We start from the raw sequence: 18,822 nt of genomic DNA on the forward strand, positions 1-18,822 counted from the left end.
CTGATCCCACACCAGTGCTCTATCATCCAGCTGTAGTCAGCTGTTACATTTTACCTGACAGGAAGATGAAACTTATGTATTTATAAGGCCATAGTCTGTTGGAGCACTGTGGATGTACAACTGCAAGGATACTTTTGGAGTGACATCATGTCAGATTTTCTGCAATCCCATAGAAACTTACAACACATGAAAGGATGGGGCTTACAGGTCAGGTTGTGCCATTGTCTTCCCCAATACACAACCAATAAAAGTCAAAGTCAAAGGCACTTGGTCTTAGACAAGCCTCTTCCCCTCCGCCTGTAATCATAATTGCTTCCTTTATAAAGTGTGTTTGAGAACTCTGAGGGCAGGGCTACACTACAGCAGGTCGAATTCCGGTATGCAACTCTAACTACGTTAATTACACAGCTAGAGTTGACGTACCTTAATGTGGGCTTTTGTGCCATCTCCACTAAAGGAGTTCAACGGGAGCGTGGGTATGAGTACCAGCATCAGCGCAGGAGCTCTGTAAGTTTGATTTAATGAGTCTCTTACTAGGTGCACTAAATCAAACTCTGGAAGTTCGACCACAGCAGGGTCGATCTTCCCTGTAGTGAAGACAAACCCCGAATTAGAAGCACAGTTTAAAAAAAAATAGCTGTTATTAAAGGGATGAGCTTGGAAGCCAATTCAGTGTCTGTGCGCTTTGATGAGAACAGGGTAAGGATTCTGCTGGTGCTGAACCACCATTCAGCAGCCAACACAACTTTCCAAGTAACAGAAGCTTCTCCTCCTATTGTACAAATAAAAACTCTTGCACCAATGCACTATGTTTGTTCTGAATTCCTTCCCAGGTGCCTCTAGACAAAGCATGTTAGTAATGAAAGGTTGCAAGACCATCCAGGTGTCCCCAGACAAATTATGCTAATGAAAAGTTTGCAAGACCCTCTTACAGGGATATACATTCTATACATATATATAAGGCTGATGGACCAGCGTCATTGGCAGGAGGGAATGAATCTGCAAACTTATGGGCTAACGCCATGTGCTCTACCACATGAATTAAAAGCCAGCTGGCTCTCAGCCAAGGCTGCAGAGCAGAGACTTCACTCTCCCTTCTCAGTGCTTCTGGGGTTACACATGACTAAAAATTTAAACAAACAAATTAAAATGTAAATTTACCAAAAAATCCCCACAACATTTGATAGGCCTCCAGCTGTGTCCATTCACTGCTTTCCTTTTCTACTCTACCTGCAGTACCAACAGAGAATGAGCAGAGTCATTCATCTGCCACCAACTACAATTAAAATAAAACTGCTGAATGAGAGAAATGATCAATCCACTCACAGCCATGTTCCACTCTGTTTAGATACCACAACAACAGAATACAGCCCGTAGTGTTGCTTCTGGGCAAAGCACCTATAAATGTTGTTGTTGGGGGGTTTTTTTGTTTGATTTTTGTTTGTGGACTATTTACTTCACTGCGCATTAATGGATTTCACTCTGATCTAATGCATTTTGTGTCTATCACTTTTTCTGGCTTTGTTTTGGTAACTGCAAGAAAAAGGAAAAAAGTCTGTTTGACACTTAATGGAACTTTGCAACTTCAGAGCACTACCCAAATGAGTCTTCAAACCATGACTGTGAACTGTCACTGCTATGCATTCAGAGAGCCTGGAAAAGATAAAGAACCTACATGGTTATCTGTGATTGGATGACTAACAGCAAACACCAGTATAAATGGTATAATATCGGAGGCTAAAATACGGACAGAACAAGTTAGGAATTATTTATAAGTTTGATATCTACAAGCTGGCCAGACCCAATAAAATAACATACTATTTAAGGAACGGGCCAAAGAGCGGGAGAGTGAACTTTTTACACTGGGCCCTCTTTTCATGCTTGCAATTAGCAGGGACCCCCCCACAACCTGTCTAATGTAATCCAAACCACCTGCCACATGTAAGAAACTAAGTCTGTAGAATGTAAAAGCATTATTAGTCAGGATATAAATGGGAATACACATACTTAAAAACAGTAACAGAGAGGTAGCCATGTTAGTCTGTATTCTATCAAAACAAAAAAGCAGTCACGTAGCAGTTTAAAGACTGCTTTTTAAAAAAAGTAACATTTTAATATTTTTAATGGGATGGTTGGGCCAATTGTGCTGCGCCCCCCCTTTATGAAATTTCATACCCCCCCCATTTTGCGCACCCAAAGACTAATGAGACCTCTGAGTCATTAACAATTATCTTTGAGGAATCATGGATGAGATGAGACACAACGGAGGACTAGAAAAGCGTAGCTCTACTACCCAATATTAAAAAGGGAAATAAGGTCAATCCAGGGCAGTATATGCCCATCAGTTAACAAAAGACCAGCTAATGCTACCAGCCACCACCTAAATGGTAAAGCTCTGCATCTTCATTTCTTTATTAACAACACTGTTGTAAGTAGGACTATTAGTAACTTTAAAAATTATCACTGGCACTCAGACCATACATAGATGTCAAAAGGTCAGATTTCAGCATTGCACCTTGGAAAGGTTGCTGACCCCCATTTTACATTTACTTGGTGTTTATCCACATGATTTTATTGCTATAGTTCAGAGCTGTTAATTAGCAGAATTAATAATTTGCATTTATAAAAGTGCAGTATAGCACCATCCATCAAAGTACTCTGCAATTACAGGTTGAACCTCTCTCATCCAGCACCCTGACCACTGCTGGATGAGAGAATTTGCCAGACCATGGGAGATCAATATTGTCTAGCACATTACCAACAGTTCCACTGCTTACTGGGCTCTTAGAAAACTTTTAGGGGCAACTTAGAGCTAAATAACACAGAACAGTGGGTGCCAGGAATGGTGGCTGTAAGTAAACTTTATGGGTCCACCGGAAACTTGGCCACACCTCTGATAAGTGGTCGTCTGGCTAATTAAAATCATGCCAGATTATGGATGTTGGCGGATGAGTGTGTTCCAGAACAGAGAGATTCAACCTGTACTAGAACTTTAGGATCCAGTCTACAGACTCTGGAAATCAATACAGTAGAAACATTTCCATATATATCAATGTGTTTAGAATTGAGGTTATAAGAATTTTCTCCCCTCCCAAGTGGTTTATGAATGTTATAGGACAGAACCTTAGCTGAGGTCAATGGAACAGTATTCATTTATACACACGAAGGATCTGGCCCATTAAATTAATCACAAACATCCCTGGGAAACACAGCTGATGACATATTTCCTCTGAAAGTCCAAAGGAATCAGAGAATCTATTGAAAAAATATAACACTGGAAAACAAGATATGTGGGCTCATGTACACCAGTGATGAATTTGGCCTCTTAGCATAGGAATAAACCATCCAGTGCACCAAACCTTCACTTGTTGACCTTAATAACATCTGAACACTTAAATTGCCTCCTCCTCCAGAAATAAGTATTGACATCAGTACTGCACGCTCAAATTCAAGCACTGTAAATAAAGTGTATCCCATTTTCCTGGCAGCATTTATCCTGTTGAACTTAATCTTGTCAGAAGGATAAACATATACATGGCACAGTACAAAGGAAATCCTCTCACATTCTGAAATCTCTCTCTCACCCAGACAACCCCAGAGTCAAACCTATTAATTTTGCTTCCAATTCATAAAGGGTGAAAGTCACCCTTATGCAAAAGGACAGCAAGGATCTATGTTAAAAAGATGCGGGGACAAAAATAACGCCTTTGTCTCTCTCCAAGCCCGGCTGAAAACCTCTCCCTGTCAAGGGTTGCTGTTTGCACCAGGGCCTGCTGGAGGTGGTGGAACTTTGCAATGGCTTCAGTGACATACTTTGGTATCTTCATGTCTGTCAGCATCTGCCAAAGACAGTTTCACATGTTTCTGAGTAGTCAGTGAAGCCAATCTTCCTCCCGCATGCCACTGGGAGCTTGCTCACAGCCATGCCACCAGGGACGTAACAAAACACCAGTGAATGCTACTAACCACCACCTAAACAGCAAAGCTCTCCATCTTTATTTACTAATGAAACTGTTGTAAGTAGGACCATTAGTGACTTTAAAAAGTATCACTGGGACCGTACACAGAGGTCACAAGGTCAAATTTTGGCACTCTGCCTCAGAAAGGTTGCTGACCTCTGGACTACAGAGTCCTTCTCTCTAGCACAGTGAATACTCAAGTTTTTATAAAAGTGTAAAGGTTTCTTCACTTTCATGCCCAGGAAGATGGGCTCAAAGTTATAAAGTGGGTTGAATGAATGGCAGACAGACAGCTGCTCATGCCTTTACACACACACACAGAGATTCGGAAAAACTTTTCTGCAGCTGCAACTAACTGGGTCACATTTGCAAAAAGTTTGGGGTTGACAGAAAGTGCATTCTTGGAAAATAAACTAAATATTGCCCAGCTCTAGTTTGGGGTTTTGTTTCTTAAATACAGCCAGATAGAAAAGATAGAAGACCAGGATGAGATGCAAAGAACTTCCTATGGTTGCATTTGAAGTATTTAGGCACTGATCCTCCACCCAGAAGTTAACTGTTAAATTCCCATGTCTTTCAATAGACACTGAATCAGCCCCTTTTTGACTAAAGATGATTGGATGCAGAAAATGTGTGAAAATTCCATCTCAGGTGGTCTCTATTCTAATTCAGTTTCTTTTGCTTTTGGGTATCAGAAAGCAGTGATGTGTGCAGTCTTTCAGACAAGTCTTTGAATTTTTTTAAAAGTCCAAGCCATTGTGGCTACCAGGGAATTCCAGATAGCTTTTGTAATAGCCAAGGTGTTAACCACGATATTTGACCTAAATTCCCACTTCAGAAACAGCAATTTGCTGCCTTAATTATCCCCGGTAGCTGGTTTCAAGAGGATGCATCCATCTTCATTCCTTCACAGTGTTGGTATAGCTTGATAACCACATCCCATATTTCATCCCCAGTGATGGCTGTTTTTCAGAAATAAAGGCAGTGAAATCAGAGTATCATTTATGAAGTATTCATGTATTTTCATATTGCAGAGAAGTTTGTTAAACTGTGACACAATCTGGAAGAACTCTGAGATGAAAAGAGGTCTATAAATGTTTATATACTCTATAGAGAAACATTTATATTTATTTGTAAATATTTGGAAGTAAAAGTGATATATTTACTTATGTGCACAAACCAAAACAAATCCTTTCATATTTGTATACCAATACTCTATAAATATTCAGGGATTTATTTTGGTTTGTGCACTTAAATAATACCAATTACTTCTAAGAGATTAAAAATTGATACAATCGTATATTACTTTGTAGAATAATAAAAATCATGTTATACTGCAAAATCATCCAAAGTTAGGGAGGGTGGAGCTGGGGGCTCATTTTGTATTTTACACTATTTATTATGTGTGTTTCCCCACAAAACAAATCTTTACCCATTGTAGGAGGTGGGAGAATTTGTGTTAAACGTACAGCTGGGCTGAAAAAAGAAATTTCCAATTCTGCAGAAAATTCCTACTTTTCAATTTGACAACACTCCAAATTAGAATAAACAATTTAAAAAAAACCAGAAAGTGTGATTTGCAAAACATAGAAAAGTATCATTTTATCAAAACAATATGAAAATTATTACTATATAAAAGCCTAAGCAAAAGGAAATGAGAAAATCAAAATGATTTTGGACGGCTCTAGTTAAGAGTCAACCTGACAGCTTAAAGTGCGTACACTGTTAAAGTAAAAGACATTTGAAATGTTATTTTGGCTTTGTTGAGATGTTGTAAATGGCTGTCTCTCAGTGGGTTTCCATCAGGATTCAATATAACCTGGAAACTACTTTGAAGATGCTTTATGCTTACAATTATTAATAATTCACACATTGCGAGAGTATTTTTCCATTTAAGTGCTAGCCAAAAAGTGTATCCAGACCCAAGCCTTAAGGTGACCAACCGTCCCATATTTGGGACACCAAAGGGTGTCCCCACTTATTTTTAAAAGGGGTGAATTGTCCCTATTTAGGCTCTTGGGGGGTGGGGGTGGGGGTGGGGCAGGAGTACCTGTAGCCACTGCTTCCGTGGGGCTGCAGGCCCGGAACACCCACAGACACTGCTTCCCCGGGGCTGGTGGAGTGGGGAGCACCAGCTTCCTGGGGCTTGCTGCAGCTGAGAGCAGCCACCTCTCCCTGCCATATCTCCATGTCCTGTATTTGGAACAGGGAGATATGGTTGCCCTACCAAAACTACAGGGGTATAAAATCTCTGTTAGGCCACAAACCCGACCCCATTAAAATCAGCAGCTATGTTGACAAGAGCATATGTGGAACAGAGCAATATTGTTCAGAATGATTAATGGAAAAAGTTTCAATGCAGGGAGCTGGTGATGGGGATTGTGAGATAGCTTGGTTGGAACCCTGGGCAAAGATTTGAGGAAGATGGTGAAATTCACTAAGGTGCAGAGGGTCCATGAAAACTTGTGCTCCAGCTAGAGCCCCTTTTTTGTCCTGCAGAGTTTAAGCAAGAGCTAAGTGGTCCATAAGCTTTGCATCTCTGCATCCCTTCTCTGCTCAGGAGAATTCAAAATTGTCTTCCCCAGGATCAAGCATTATTTGTCAATCAAACATCAATAGCCCTCTCCTCTGGGGTAGCAGGAACAGAGGAGATTTGGCTGCAGGGTAGTGGCTCTGGCATTATCTGGAGGCCTGTGCACCATTTCTGCTTTGCTTAGCAAATGACAAAATGGACATTTGAGCTTGTGATGAGGGCAGGCCGGGAAGAAGGGGAAGCAACAGTGAGCCTGAGGGAAGGGTATGGAGAGGCAGCTTGGCGCTCTATCCAGGAAGACAACAGAAGGTGTGGAGTGGAACGTTGGGGGTGGTTCAAAGAGGGGCTGTGGTGGTGGGGGCAGTTGTGCAGGGCCGGGGGTCGTTAAGTGCTGGATGTGGTGTTGTGGGTGCTGCGTTTGGAGGGCTGAGTCGTGGGGCGGGACTGCGCAGTTAGGACTACAGTGCTGGGCAGGCACACAAAGAGACGAAGTGCTACGTGGCAGTGCCCGGGACCCGACGTGGGTGGTGAGGAGGACTTGGCCATGGTGCGGCTGCACAGTAGGAGTGGGGTTTCGGGAAGTAGGGCTGGAGCAGACTGGCAACAGGAGTAGCTGGGGCTAGGCTGAATTGGGGGAGTGTGTTGGGCAAATGGGAGGGTGTTGGGCAGCAGTGGGTGGGGCTGGGCTGGACTGGACTGGACTGGACTGCACTGGGGTCAGCAGAGGTTCAGTGCTGGGCTAGGGGATGAGCTGGGGGCCCAGACGGGCAGGGGCAGAGGCAGAGGCAGGCAGGGCTGGGGGGCGGGAGCTGGCACAGTGGAGATTCAGGCAGTGCAGTGGGGAGGCAGCGGAGGGCAAGGTCGGGTTTGAGGCAGCGGGATGGGTTGAGTCAGAGGGAGAAGCAGAGCAGGAAATGGTCAGGGTCTAGCCGTGGGTGGGGGGGGGCTGTTAGGTTAGGTGTGGTCTGAGAGAGCAAGTAGGAGCAGAGTAGCTATGGATCCAGGGCCAGGGAGTGGGTTGGGGAAGTGGATCAGAATAAGGCTAGAATTGGGGCAGTGGTGGGCTGGGCAGGGCTGATTGGGGCGGTGAGCGGGGCAGGGGGCAGTGGCGGGCTGGGCAGGGCTGATTGGGGCGGTGGGCAGTGGGGAGCTGGGCAGGGTTGATTGGGGGCAGTGGGAGGCTGGGTGGGGTGGGGCGGGGTTGATTGGGGCAGTGGGGGTGGGCAGGGTTGATTGGGGGGCTGGGCAGGGTGGGGGGCAGTGGGGTGGGGGGCAGGGTTGATTGGGGGCTGGGTGGGGTGGGGGGCAGTGGGGGGTGAGCAGGGTTTATTGGGGGCAGTGGGAGGCTGGGTGGGGTGGGGTGGGGTGGGGCGGGGTTGATTGGGGCAGTGGGGGTGGGCAGGGTTGATTGGGGGGCTGGGCAGGGTGGGGGGCAGTGGGGGGGTGGGCAGGGTTGATTGGGGGACTAGGGGGTGGGGGGCAGTGGGGGGCTGGGCAGGGTTGATTGGGGGCAGTGGGAGGCTGGGTGGGGTGGGGCGGGGTTGATTGGGGCAGTGGGGGGGTGGGCAGGGTTGATTGGGGGGCTGGGCGGGGTGGGGGCAGTGGGGGGGTGGGCAGGGTTGATTGGGGGGCTGGGCGGGGTGGGGGGCAGTGGGGGGTGGGCAGGGTTGATTGGGGGCAGTGGGGGGAGCAGTGGGGGGGCAGGGGGAGCGCACTGGTGTGGCTGCGCAGCTGGGGCAGGGCTGGTTGCCGGGCGGGCTCGGAGGAGGTGGGGCCGGGGCCGGGAGCAGGGACTGGGCTCGGCTGGGAGCCGAGCTCCGCCCGCCCGCCCGCGCCGCGCCGCGCCGCGCTCAGCCCGCCCCGTTCTCCCGGCGCAAGCAGCGGCAGCCGCAGTTCCCGACCCGCGCCCGAGAAGGCAGCGCGCAGGTGAGTGCAGGGCCGAGGCTCTCCGCGCAGGGACCCTGGGGCTGGGGGCGGGCTGGCATCGAGCCCACCTGGACCCCCCGCAGCCGGGGCGAGGGGGCCAGCCGAGGTTTACGGGACGGGTCCGGCTCCCATGGCCCCGCCGGGGTGGGTCCCACTCCGGACTCGCCCCTTCGCCCTGCCTGGTCCTGCGGAGCCTGAGCCGGGGCAAGGCACGGCAGAGCCCGCACTGGGGTTGGGGGCTTCTCAGCCAGCCAGGCGGACAAACCCACCCGCTTCCTCTGCTGGGGTCCAGCAAACTGGGGCCATCTCCCCTTCTGAAGCAGCTCGCCCATTGCCCGGATTTCCGTGCCAGACCCAGGCTGTCTTACCCCTCAGACAACACAGCAGCCGCCTCCCACATGAGCATCTCGCCCTTTCTCCCTGCTTCCCCCGGCCCCATCAGACCTTTCGCCTTCCTCTGCCAGAAGAGGACCCCAAGAAAGGCCCGTGTCCCACTTGGTCTGCCTGAAAGTTGGAGATGGACACGACTGCCATCGTGCAGCTACATCGTGGATCTCCCCTCCTGCTGGCCAGCCCCACGTGGAGCTGCCTCCATATCCTATCAGCTTCCTGGCATCATCAGAGCACATCACTATAAACATTGGTACATTGGTACCCCAAGATTTGTCTCTACCCTCTGGTGACCAATAGCTCTGACCTCTGCAGCTCACTCAGCCTGTCACACCCTTCTACTGCTGGGACTCAATCTTTCTGACCACTTCTCTTCAAGTCGTTTCCCCTCTCTTCCCTCCATCGTTTCCTTGCCTGCGTTCGCTTGACATACAATTTCAGCTCTTCCCCACATCTGTCCAATGGAATATACACAAAAAAATGGGCACTTTTTTTTGGGGGGCACAAAAATATTGCCAGTGCCCCACATCCTATCAAGATGCAAACAAAACTGGAATTTAGGACTGTGTCACTGGTCCCCCATCCTCCATTTTGCTCTGCTCACTCTTCCTCTTTTAAAATCATGACAAAAGGGCTCATTAGTGCAAGCTGTGTGTGTTAAGGAAGGGATTGCTGTGCTTTAGGATTGGCATAAATAATACTTGTTTCATACAAGTCATCTTTGTGAAGCCCTGCACCCACACAAAGGTGGAATCCTGAGCTATTATGTTGCCAAGAGCCATGTAGTCATGTTAGCAAAGGGTTTTGAGAGCCTCTTCTCTAAAGGTTCCAAGTACGGGTTGAACCTCTCTCATGCAACATCCTTAGAACCTGTCCAGTGCTGGACAAGAGAGTTTGCCAGACGACAGGAGGCCAAAGTTATCTAGCACCATTACCAACACTCCCACTGCTTATGGGGCTCTTAGAAGACATTTAGAGGTAAATTACAGCTAAATAACAGCCCAGAACACGGAGAGCCAGGACTGGTGGCTGTAAACAAACTTTATGGGACTGCGGAAACCTTGGCCACACCCTTGGTAGGTGGATATCTGGCTAACTAAAACCATACCAGACCATGGATGTTGCCACGCTAGAGAGCTCCAGATTAGAGAGGTTCAACTTCTGTACCCAATATGGACAAACTGATGAGCACTAACAGCATCAGTACCTATGAACAGATACAGTCTCCAAAATTATTGCTGTCTAGAACATTCATGCAGGAATGGATAATGTATGACTAACATGAATTATAGTGGCAAGTCATCTTTTCTGGGCGTGAGGCAGGAACCCCACCCCTAAACCTGTCGCAACATAAACAGATGCCTGATGAGGAGTGCAGATAAAAATTTCTTACCCCTGCCTTTTCCTTCATATTTTGTTTTGCACAGTGGACTAGATTATTTAATACAATCCCACTGAAACATTCTCCAGTGATGGCAGGGGGTGGGAGTGAGATTGCATTCTTGTTAATTTATTTACTTGCTTAAAAGGAGGCTTGGATCTTCCTGTGAATTGTAATGAGCTTTTTCAGTCTGTATTCAGGAAAGCACGTGGCTTGGTTGGTAAAAATGGTTCTGTTTACATGGCAAGATTATGAATGTGACACTTTTGCTCCAGTATATGCAGAGCTGACTAATGCAAAATATAAGTGTGCCTTTGGGCTATTTTTAATTCCACCACTGTCACACTTGCGGACAGTCTAGAAACCATCAGTACTTAAGTATCAAGGCAGTGTGCAAATCAGAAAGGCGTGGCGACAGCTAAAAACTGAAAAAAACCCAGCTAGTGTTTTTTAAGCACTGTCCTGGTTAAGGCAATGTGATTAACAATGAAGAAACAAAGCCTTAGGTTGATGTTATTTTAGTCATGCACTGGTGTATTTTTCCATTGCTCTAGTTTGGTAAGCAGAGGGCATGTTTATTACGAGAATCCTGCTGGGTTATGTAACTATTGTCAGCCATGAACGAGGAGAAAAAAAAAAAATCCCATCTACCCGGTTTAGACTGTGATCCACTTAAGCTGTTGTATGTATGAAAATAAACAGTTTGATTAATGAATACTTAGGTCAAAGCTCTCAAACTGGTGGTTCATTCACATTTCTTGATGCTGTTTAATATTGCATGGAATAACTGTGTTACAAATACCTGCCATTGCTATAGCAACTGCAGTACTCTGAGACCTAAGCTACGGTACATTAAAAATGCAAGACTGCATTATGTATGGAGAATACCCTGCTGCACATACAGCTAAATTGTGCTTTTTTAGCATTTGAACTGAGGCAGTTTCTCTCACGCATCCACCTTTTCTTTGCTGGTTTTGCACCTGTCCTTTCTCTGCCCAGATTATTATACAAATAAAATCCTTGAGAAGGAAAGAAGAAATAGCATGGTGAGAGCAGGGTACAGAGGTTGCTGATCATTTCCCCTTTGGAAACAAGCCAAGAGCCACCATCAGCCTCTTCCGTGATCCAAAATTATGCAAGTTTCATGTCTTCTGATTTAATGTATGCTCATTATGCAGCTAAAGAAAAGTAAATGGGTGTCTCTTGTGGGGTCACCCACTACTGGTGGCCTGGTGCACATTCACAGTTGCATTTCTGTTCCAATTTTCCCCACTGTGGACTATTAGTCCATTCCATCAACCTTGTATAAAGCAGACATTGTCCCTTCGTGGATCTAGTTATTTAATCAGACCTCCTAGCATCACCTTTCTAGGACTCATGGCCACTGCAGAGAACAATCTTTTGCAGTTCTTCCCTGACAACTGGGACTCTTCTTACTGTCTGACAAGGTCCTTTCATGGGGACTGGGTTTCCCTGGGGGTTTGCTCTTTGGTAACCTGTGTCTTCCAGGAGCCCTTCTCCTAGGTCCCCTTTTCTGGAGGGCTCTCTGATCAGTTCTCCTAAGAACTCCCTCTCCTCAGGAGCTTCTTCTCCATGTTCTGAGGACTCCTCTTGACTGAGCCCTCAGAAATCTCTTAGGCCCACGTGTTCCAAAACTAACTGCCCCTGGCAGTCACTGGGTGGGTAACTATTCATGTATGGGGCTGAGTTGACTCATTCTCCATAGCGAGCCTGTCCCAGCTGCCCATAGGGGCCAGCTATCCTGTGCCAGAATTACACAAACTCATCTGCGTGCTTTCATCATAGTGGTGCTTTGTAAGACTCATCTCTCTCCTTTTGTGGCACTCTGATTGTTGAAAATGTACATATTGCTCACTTCACAGTAAAAGGGTGAAGAGTAATAAAAATGGCCAGTTCTCAGCATGGAGAGAGATTAAAACCAAGTGTGTGTTTGATAGACTAGCACTAGGACCTATGTTCTTCATGGTACTGGTTACGTGGAATAGGAACCATGAATGATGAGGTCGTAACAGAGATTCAGTTATTAAAGTCTAAGGAATAACACAGAGGAACTTTAGAAGGAGTTTACTGAAGTGGTTAGTTGGGCACCACAAGCACAAAGGAAAGTCAGGCCACACATGTGCAGGTAACAGCCTAGAAGACTTACTTGACTTAAACCCTTGTACTCTGAGTGGAGCATAGGTCATCTGGAAGTCTCCTCCATTTCACTCTGTCTTGAAACAAAAACTTCTAGCTAATTCCAAGAGTACCCTGGTTGCTGGCCTTCATTCTCAGTAGATCCTCCATGTTGTCCAAGGTGGTCTTCTTTTGCATTTTCCTTGTGGGTTCTATGAGAGAGCTTGACGGACTATGCTGGATGATGGTTTTCTGAGAGTGTGGCTTAGCCAGCCCCACCTTCTTCTCTTGATTTGAATATCAATTGGTTCTTGTGCTGCTCTGTTCCAAAGCTCCTCATCTGTGACCAAGTCTTGCCATTTGATGTGAAGGATGTACCTCAGGCATCTGTTTATGAATGCAAGACTCTTCGTCCCATATATCAGAGAGGTAGCCGTGTTAGTCTGTAGCTTCGAGAACAACAAGAAGTCTTGTGGCACCTTATAGACAACAGATATTTTGGAGCATAAGCTTTCATGGGGAAAAACCTACTTCATCTGATGAAGCAGGTCTTTGCCCACAAAAGTTTATGCTCCAAAATATCTGTTAGTCTATAAGGTGCCACAGGACTTCTTGTTGTATGTACCTTAGGCTCCTTTCACACACCCAACCTGGGTGCCCAAGGAATCACATATGATAGAGTGAAAATTCTCTCTCAGTGGTGATCAGATAAGCAAATAAGGCATTAGTCTGTATTAAGCAGGGAAGAGAGAATATGGAAAATTATACCTCCACCTAAACTAATACTACATCTTTACTTTGAGCTAGCACAGTTGGTTCTGTAATCTGAAAAGGCATAAAAGAGTATAAACCAATGAGTGGTGTTTGCTGATATTTTCATTTTTACAGGAAACATCTTTAGGTGGAAAGCCAGCTGCAGTCGGAAGGTAGAATTATGCTTCAATCTAGTGAAGCATGAAGTCTCTCATTCAATGTGTGTAACTGCTATGAACTGAGACCCCTACCTTTTGTAACTTTCACCTGACCCAGCAATTGCATCTGTCCAGAATCACAACTGTGACCCCTATGACTTTGTGTTAGGATGCAAACTAAACGGCTTCTATGCAATTGAATTGTATCATTGAAGGTTGTTATAGGTGTGACTTAAATGATACCCTGAACAATAATTTTTTAGTCTTATGTTGAGTAATTCATTTGGATCTTATTTCTTCTAGACAATTGTCTCTCAACCTTTCCAGTCTATTATATCCTTTTCAGGAGTCTGATTTGTCTGCATACCCCCCATATGCACCTCACTTAAAAAACAAAAGAGAAGTCAAGTAGCACTTTAAAGACTAACAAAATAACTTATTAGGTGAGCTTTCACGGGACAGACCCACTTCTTCAGATCATAGCCATACCAGAAGAGACTCAATATTTAAGGCACAGGGAACCAAAAACAGTAATCAAGGTTGACAAATCAGAAAAAAAATGATCAGGGTGAGCAAATCAGAGAGCAGAGGGGCGGGGTGGAGGGGAGTCAAGAATTAGATTAAGCCAAGTATGCAAAAGAACCCCTATAACGTCCCAGAAAAATTGCATCCTGGTTCAAACCACATGTTAATATGTCGAACTTGCTTTCAGATTCAGATTCAAAGACCTGCATCTGACGAAGTGGGTCTTTGCCTATGAAAGCTTATGCTCGTACATTTCTGTTAGTCTATAAGGTGCTACAGGACTCCTCATTGCTTTTGCATATTCAAATTTGACACATTAACACGGGGTGAGGGGAAGCCCTGAGCCTCAGGGGCCGGATGCAGGTAAGCCTTGGGCTGGCTATTGACCATGGCCCATAGGTTCCCTTCCCCTAGTTTAGAGGCACTGTGGCATAAGTAAGAAACAGTCATGTGGTCTTTTCTGGATGTTTGACACTCTGCTATTCAGAGCCTGGAAGTTAGTTTTCCAAAGTAGTAGGGGGAAGCCATTGTGGAAAGAGCAGAACCATTTGTATAGCGCACCCTGTCCATTTCATCTGGTAAATCTTTGAAGTGGCATTTTGCCACTTTATATTGGATAATCAACTAGCTACTCACTAGCCCAGTTCTTTGTGCAGAGGAGTCAACAGCCACTCAGGGCCCTGGTGCCATGTGGAAAGGGAGCCCTGGCTCAGTGTCCTCACAGGGGGTGGGGCCAAGATGGAAGGGGTGGGGTCTAGGACAGAGGGGGCAGGACCTAGGCAGTCAGCTTTTAGTACCACTTGGCTCACTGTCCGGGGCTCCCCCATTTCCCCAGAGCCACACGGGGAAGTGCAGCAGCACCGTCATGGCACTTTAAATGGGCCAGGGGCAGCTGCCCTGTTTACCCCACCCCACGCCAACATCCACGGACCTAACCTTGTGAGATGCTGTAGTTCACTGTCTTAAGCTTAGGGAAACACAGTGCTCGGTCTGTCCTACAATCGTTTAGTAAATTCCAGGTACTCAAATTTTTAAAGCCAACTGCTACACTTTGGTTTTTGCATGTTTGTAAGCAATGTAGAAATCTCTGTTTTACCGAGATCTAATGAGCATCAATGATGGTGTATTCAAGTCACCTTTAAGTTTGTTTTTTTATTTAAAGTGAACAGTGAAAAAATGAGAGACTTTTATTCTTCTAAAGAAAATAAGGTCAAAGCCATCAAATCAGTAACACCACAAGTCTGATTTTTCGCACTGCTTCTCACCCACAGCTTCCACTGAAGCCAATGGGAGCTGACAATGGTGGTTTTACATTTAAGCAGCAGCTAAAAAGGTCCTGTCACTTTCAGGACCTGTTCTCTCTCCTGAATTTGTGGACATGTTTCATCATCAGGAATTCTGTTAAAATTATGCATATGTTAAGAGAAAATAGACTTGCTTGCAAATTACCTTCCATTTGTGTGATTTAAGTGGGTTTTTAATATTTACAAACATGCAATCTAGGACTATATAAAGAGCATTTATAATGATTTCACAAGTCAAGTGAGCACAAATGATTAACAATTAAGTAACTCACATGGATGCAGACAGCAGTGGCAGCCATATAGATACAAAGACAGATCATGACCCTAGACCTCATTGCAAGACCCTGTCTATTTGTCCTCGTTTGTAAGTACAGTTGCCCCCACCAAAGAAAGAAAAGCTAACATGCTGATTGCTATCAGTGTTCTCCTGTATCAATGTGTGATAACTGTGGTAAATATGGATTTGTTAATGGTGATCACTGTTGGTTGTCGGGCAGTGATGGAAAGTCAGATATAAGTGACAAGCAGTCCTGTAGCACCTTAAAGACTAACAAATTTATTTAGTAGGTAATGAGCTTGCATGGGTAAGACCCACTTCCTTTTCTGTGAAGGTAGAGACTAATTCAGCTACCCCTCTAAAATATAAATGAGAGACTATCCAGAGATCCCCCAGCACCTGGTTTCAGCACTGACATTTGAAACATCAGGTTGATCTTTACATAATTATCTTTTTATTCAGGACTATAACAAGTCTCAAAAAAGGCAGCTAGATAAATTCAGGGAGGTCAGGTGCATCAGTGGTTATTAGCCAGGATGTGCAGAGATGGTGTCCTCAGCCTCTGTTTGCCAGAAGCTGGACATGAGTAACAGGGAATGGATCACCTGTTCATTCCCTCTGAAGCTTCCATTATTGGCCACTGTCTGCAGATAGGAGACTGGGCTAGATGGATCTTTAGTCTGACCCCATGTAGCCACTCTTACTGACTTCATTATCTTTTACAGCCTCAGCGCCATGGGGAGGCATCCGATAACCTGCTGGATGGTCATCCTTTTGGTTGCCACGTGGAGCGATGTTTCCCTTTCCAAAAAAGGAAAGGGCAAACCTGGTGGAGGTGGTTGGAACACAGGAAGCAACCGGAATCCCAACTACCCCTCCAATCCCAGCTATCCCAGAAACCCAAGCTACCCCCACAATCCTGGTTATCCCAACAATCCCGCCTACCCCCCCAATCCCAGAAATCCTAGCTACCCCCAATATCCAGGCTATCCCAGCAACCCTGGTTTTGGTGGGCAGCCCTACTATCCAGCCGGTGGCGGAACCAACTTCAAAAACCAGAAGCCTTGGAAGCCTCCCAAAACCAAAACCAACATGAAAGCTGTGGCCGGTGCAGCAGCAGCCGGCGCCGTGGTGGGAGGCCTCGGAGGCTACGCGCTGGGAAGCGCCATGTCAGGGATTCGCATGAATTTCGCCCATCCCGATGAGAGACAGTGGTGGAACGACAACTACAATCGCTATCCCAACCGAGTTTACTACAAGGAATATGGTGACAGCTCAGTTCCCAGTGGAGTGTTCGTGCATGACTGCGTCAATATCACTGTGACCCAGTACAACATCGATCCCAATGTAAATCAAAATGTGACTGAGGTCGAAGTCAAAGTCATGAAGCAAGTGATCCGGGAGATGTGCATACAGCAGTATCGGGAATACCAGCTGGCATCTGGTGGCAAACGGCTCCTCTCCAGCTCCTCACTCCTCCTGATGATCATGCTTGTGTCGTGTTTTATAATGCATTAAGAAAGCAGCCTCAACTGGGACTATGCTGCTTATCTGTGCAAACCTTCCATGGGGATAACCTGTATAAAAACAGCTTCTTTGGGAAGGCCTGTCATTCTTGCTTGTGTTTGTCTTAGGTGAAGTATCTTAAGATCTGTAATAGGTATCAATGTACCATAGACACAGGCTGACAATGTATGGCTCTCTCTTCAAAGCTATTTCCGATTATACACCTGCTGTCCAGAATTAAGATCAGGGCCAGAGTTCAAATGGGAAGAAAAGTCAGTCGGTTAGCTCCACTTTTTTCCTAGTGCAGTAGACCTAAGAGGCCAATACAAGTCAATTAACATGTAGTGACTGTGTGATCACACAAAAAAGTGGCCTTCACCAAAAACACCTTCTTCCTCAAATCCATTCATTAAATGCTAGTACAGATTGGAACCATTGATCAGACTCATCTTCCTTCCAAGTAGATGGCTTTTGAAAACGGTTTCTCCATTTCAATACATGACGGATGCTTTGTTCTCCAACTAGTCTATTTGAAGACTTCAGATAGTTGTCTGGCTTCACAAGCCTTCCTGGGGCAGCTTGCTCAGCCTGCATGACAAGGCAGACCACTTATGAAAATCCAGTTTACAGAGAATACGTTTTAGCAAATGGCATTAATGATGCCACTTGTACTAAAATATCCCCAAATTGGGGGTGCCACATTTTTCAAACATTCACCATCCAGGCTGAAATTATAAGTTAATTTTGTGACGTGAAATATGTCCCAAGTATTTCACACTGTTTTTCTGGGCTGCCCATGGCTTGCGAAGTGAGCCATTTCCACTGCTAGGCTGTATCATCAGATCACCTTCTTGTACTTAAGTTTCTTCTCTAAGAATGATGGTACACATGTACACAGTGGTATTCTATCTATTTTACGATTTGTCCTTTGCAAATGTTCTGGCAGCAACTAAAGAATAGAAGCAAGAGTAGATCGAAGATGACAGCCTGACAGATACCATGGCTTCTGGAACAGGCTTAGGTTTGGGAGAGAATCCTTTTGGGTGAACTTCAATGGTCTTTGACTTGGACTGTTTAAGACAACAAATGGCTGATGAATGTGTAAAATAACTGCATTAGTTTCATAGGTCTTTGTCCCAGGAAAAAGTTATTCATCTGCTGCAGTAAAACATGCATGGCTTAGACATTGCTATATTGTCAATAAAAATTCTCTTTCCATCTGTGTGAATCCAGCTGAACTGTGGGCTGCAGTGGAAGCTGTGCATTACAGATTGCTGAGGGCAGAATTTGGCTTTAAAAGCTTCAACTGAAGCCTATTGAAGACAATGGAAAGTCTCTTGCACACTAGGTACTACATCAGGTCTACACCCTAGCAGTTTTTAAGTCCTGGCTTGACTAAGTCCTGGTTGGGATGATTTAGTTGGGGGTTGATCCTGCTTTAGGCAAGGGGCTGGACTCAATGACCTCCTGAGGTCCCTTCCAGCCCTAAGATTCTGTGATCAGTTGCACTTACTGTACGCTTACTTCAACAAATTGATGGAATTAGAGCAAACAACATCGGTAAACATTATCCCAGCACAGTCAAAATGGTGGAAACCATCTTTTGGAAGCAACTGATCACGGCCAACCCACTACTTAATAACCCCAACCTATTTATTGCGGTAATTGTTGGGGTCAGTTACAGCTAATCTGCATTTTGATTCTCCTGATGATGCAAAGGTGTTGTATATAACATGTAGTATATGTAAAAGTTATGCTTTGCTGCAATTATCCTGCCAAATATTTAACAAATATAAATATATTCTGTATATCTCTGCAAAGTACTGAATTACTAAAACCAAGAACCACCCTTAATTAGTTCTGCTTCAGTGTAAGTTGAATGGATATATTATGAAAAACTTTTCAGATTTCACATGATATAACCAGGATTTCGAAGTCACATGTAGTTTGTGATGTGAGAACATTTTGTATATT

General features: G+C 45.3%; 1 protein-coding gene across 1 annotated transcript; it reads left to right on the plus strand.

The window, feature by feature from the left end:
* Positions 1-8,320: 8,320 nt before the first annotated feature.
* Positions 8,321-17,293, plus strand: PRNP (prion protein (Kanno blood group)). Its single transcript, XM_074981669.1, has 2 exons — positions 8,321-8,418; positions 16,068-17,293. The coding sequence occupies exon 2, from the start codon at positions 16,078-16,080 to the stop codon at positions 16,858-16,860; it is 783 nt and encodes a 260-aa protein (XP_074837770.1). The 5' UTR covers positions 8,321-8,418; positions 16,068-16,077; the 3' UTR covers positions 16,861-17,293.
* The last annotated feature ends 1,529 nt before the right edge of the window (positions 17,294-18,822 follow it).

The sequence above is a fragment of the Carettochelys insculpta genome, chromosome 31 (assembly GCF_033958435.1).
Source record: "Carettochelys insculpta isolate YL-2023 chromosome 31, ASM3395843v1, whole genome shotgun sequence".
NCBI classification, from domain to species: Eukaryota; Metazoa; Chordata; order Testudines; family Carettochelyidae; genus Carettochelys; species Carettochelys insculpta.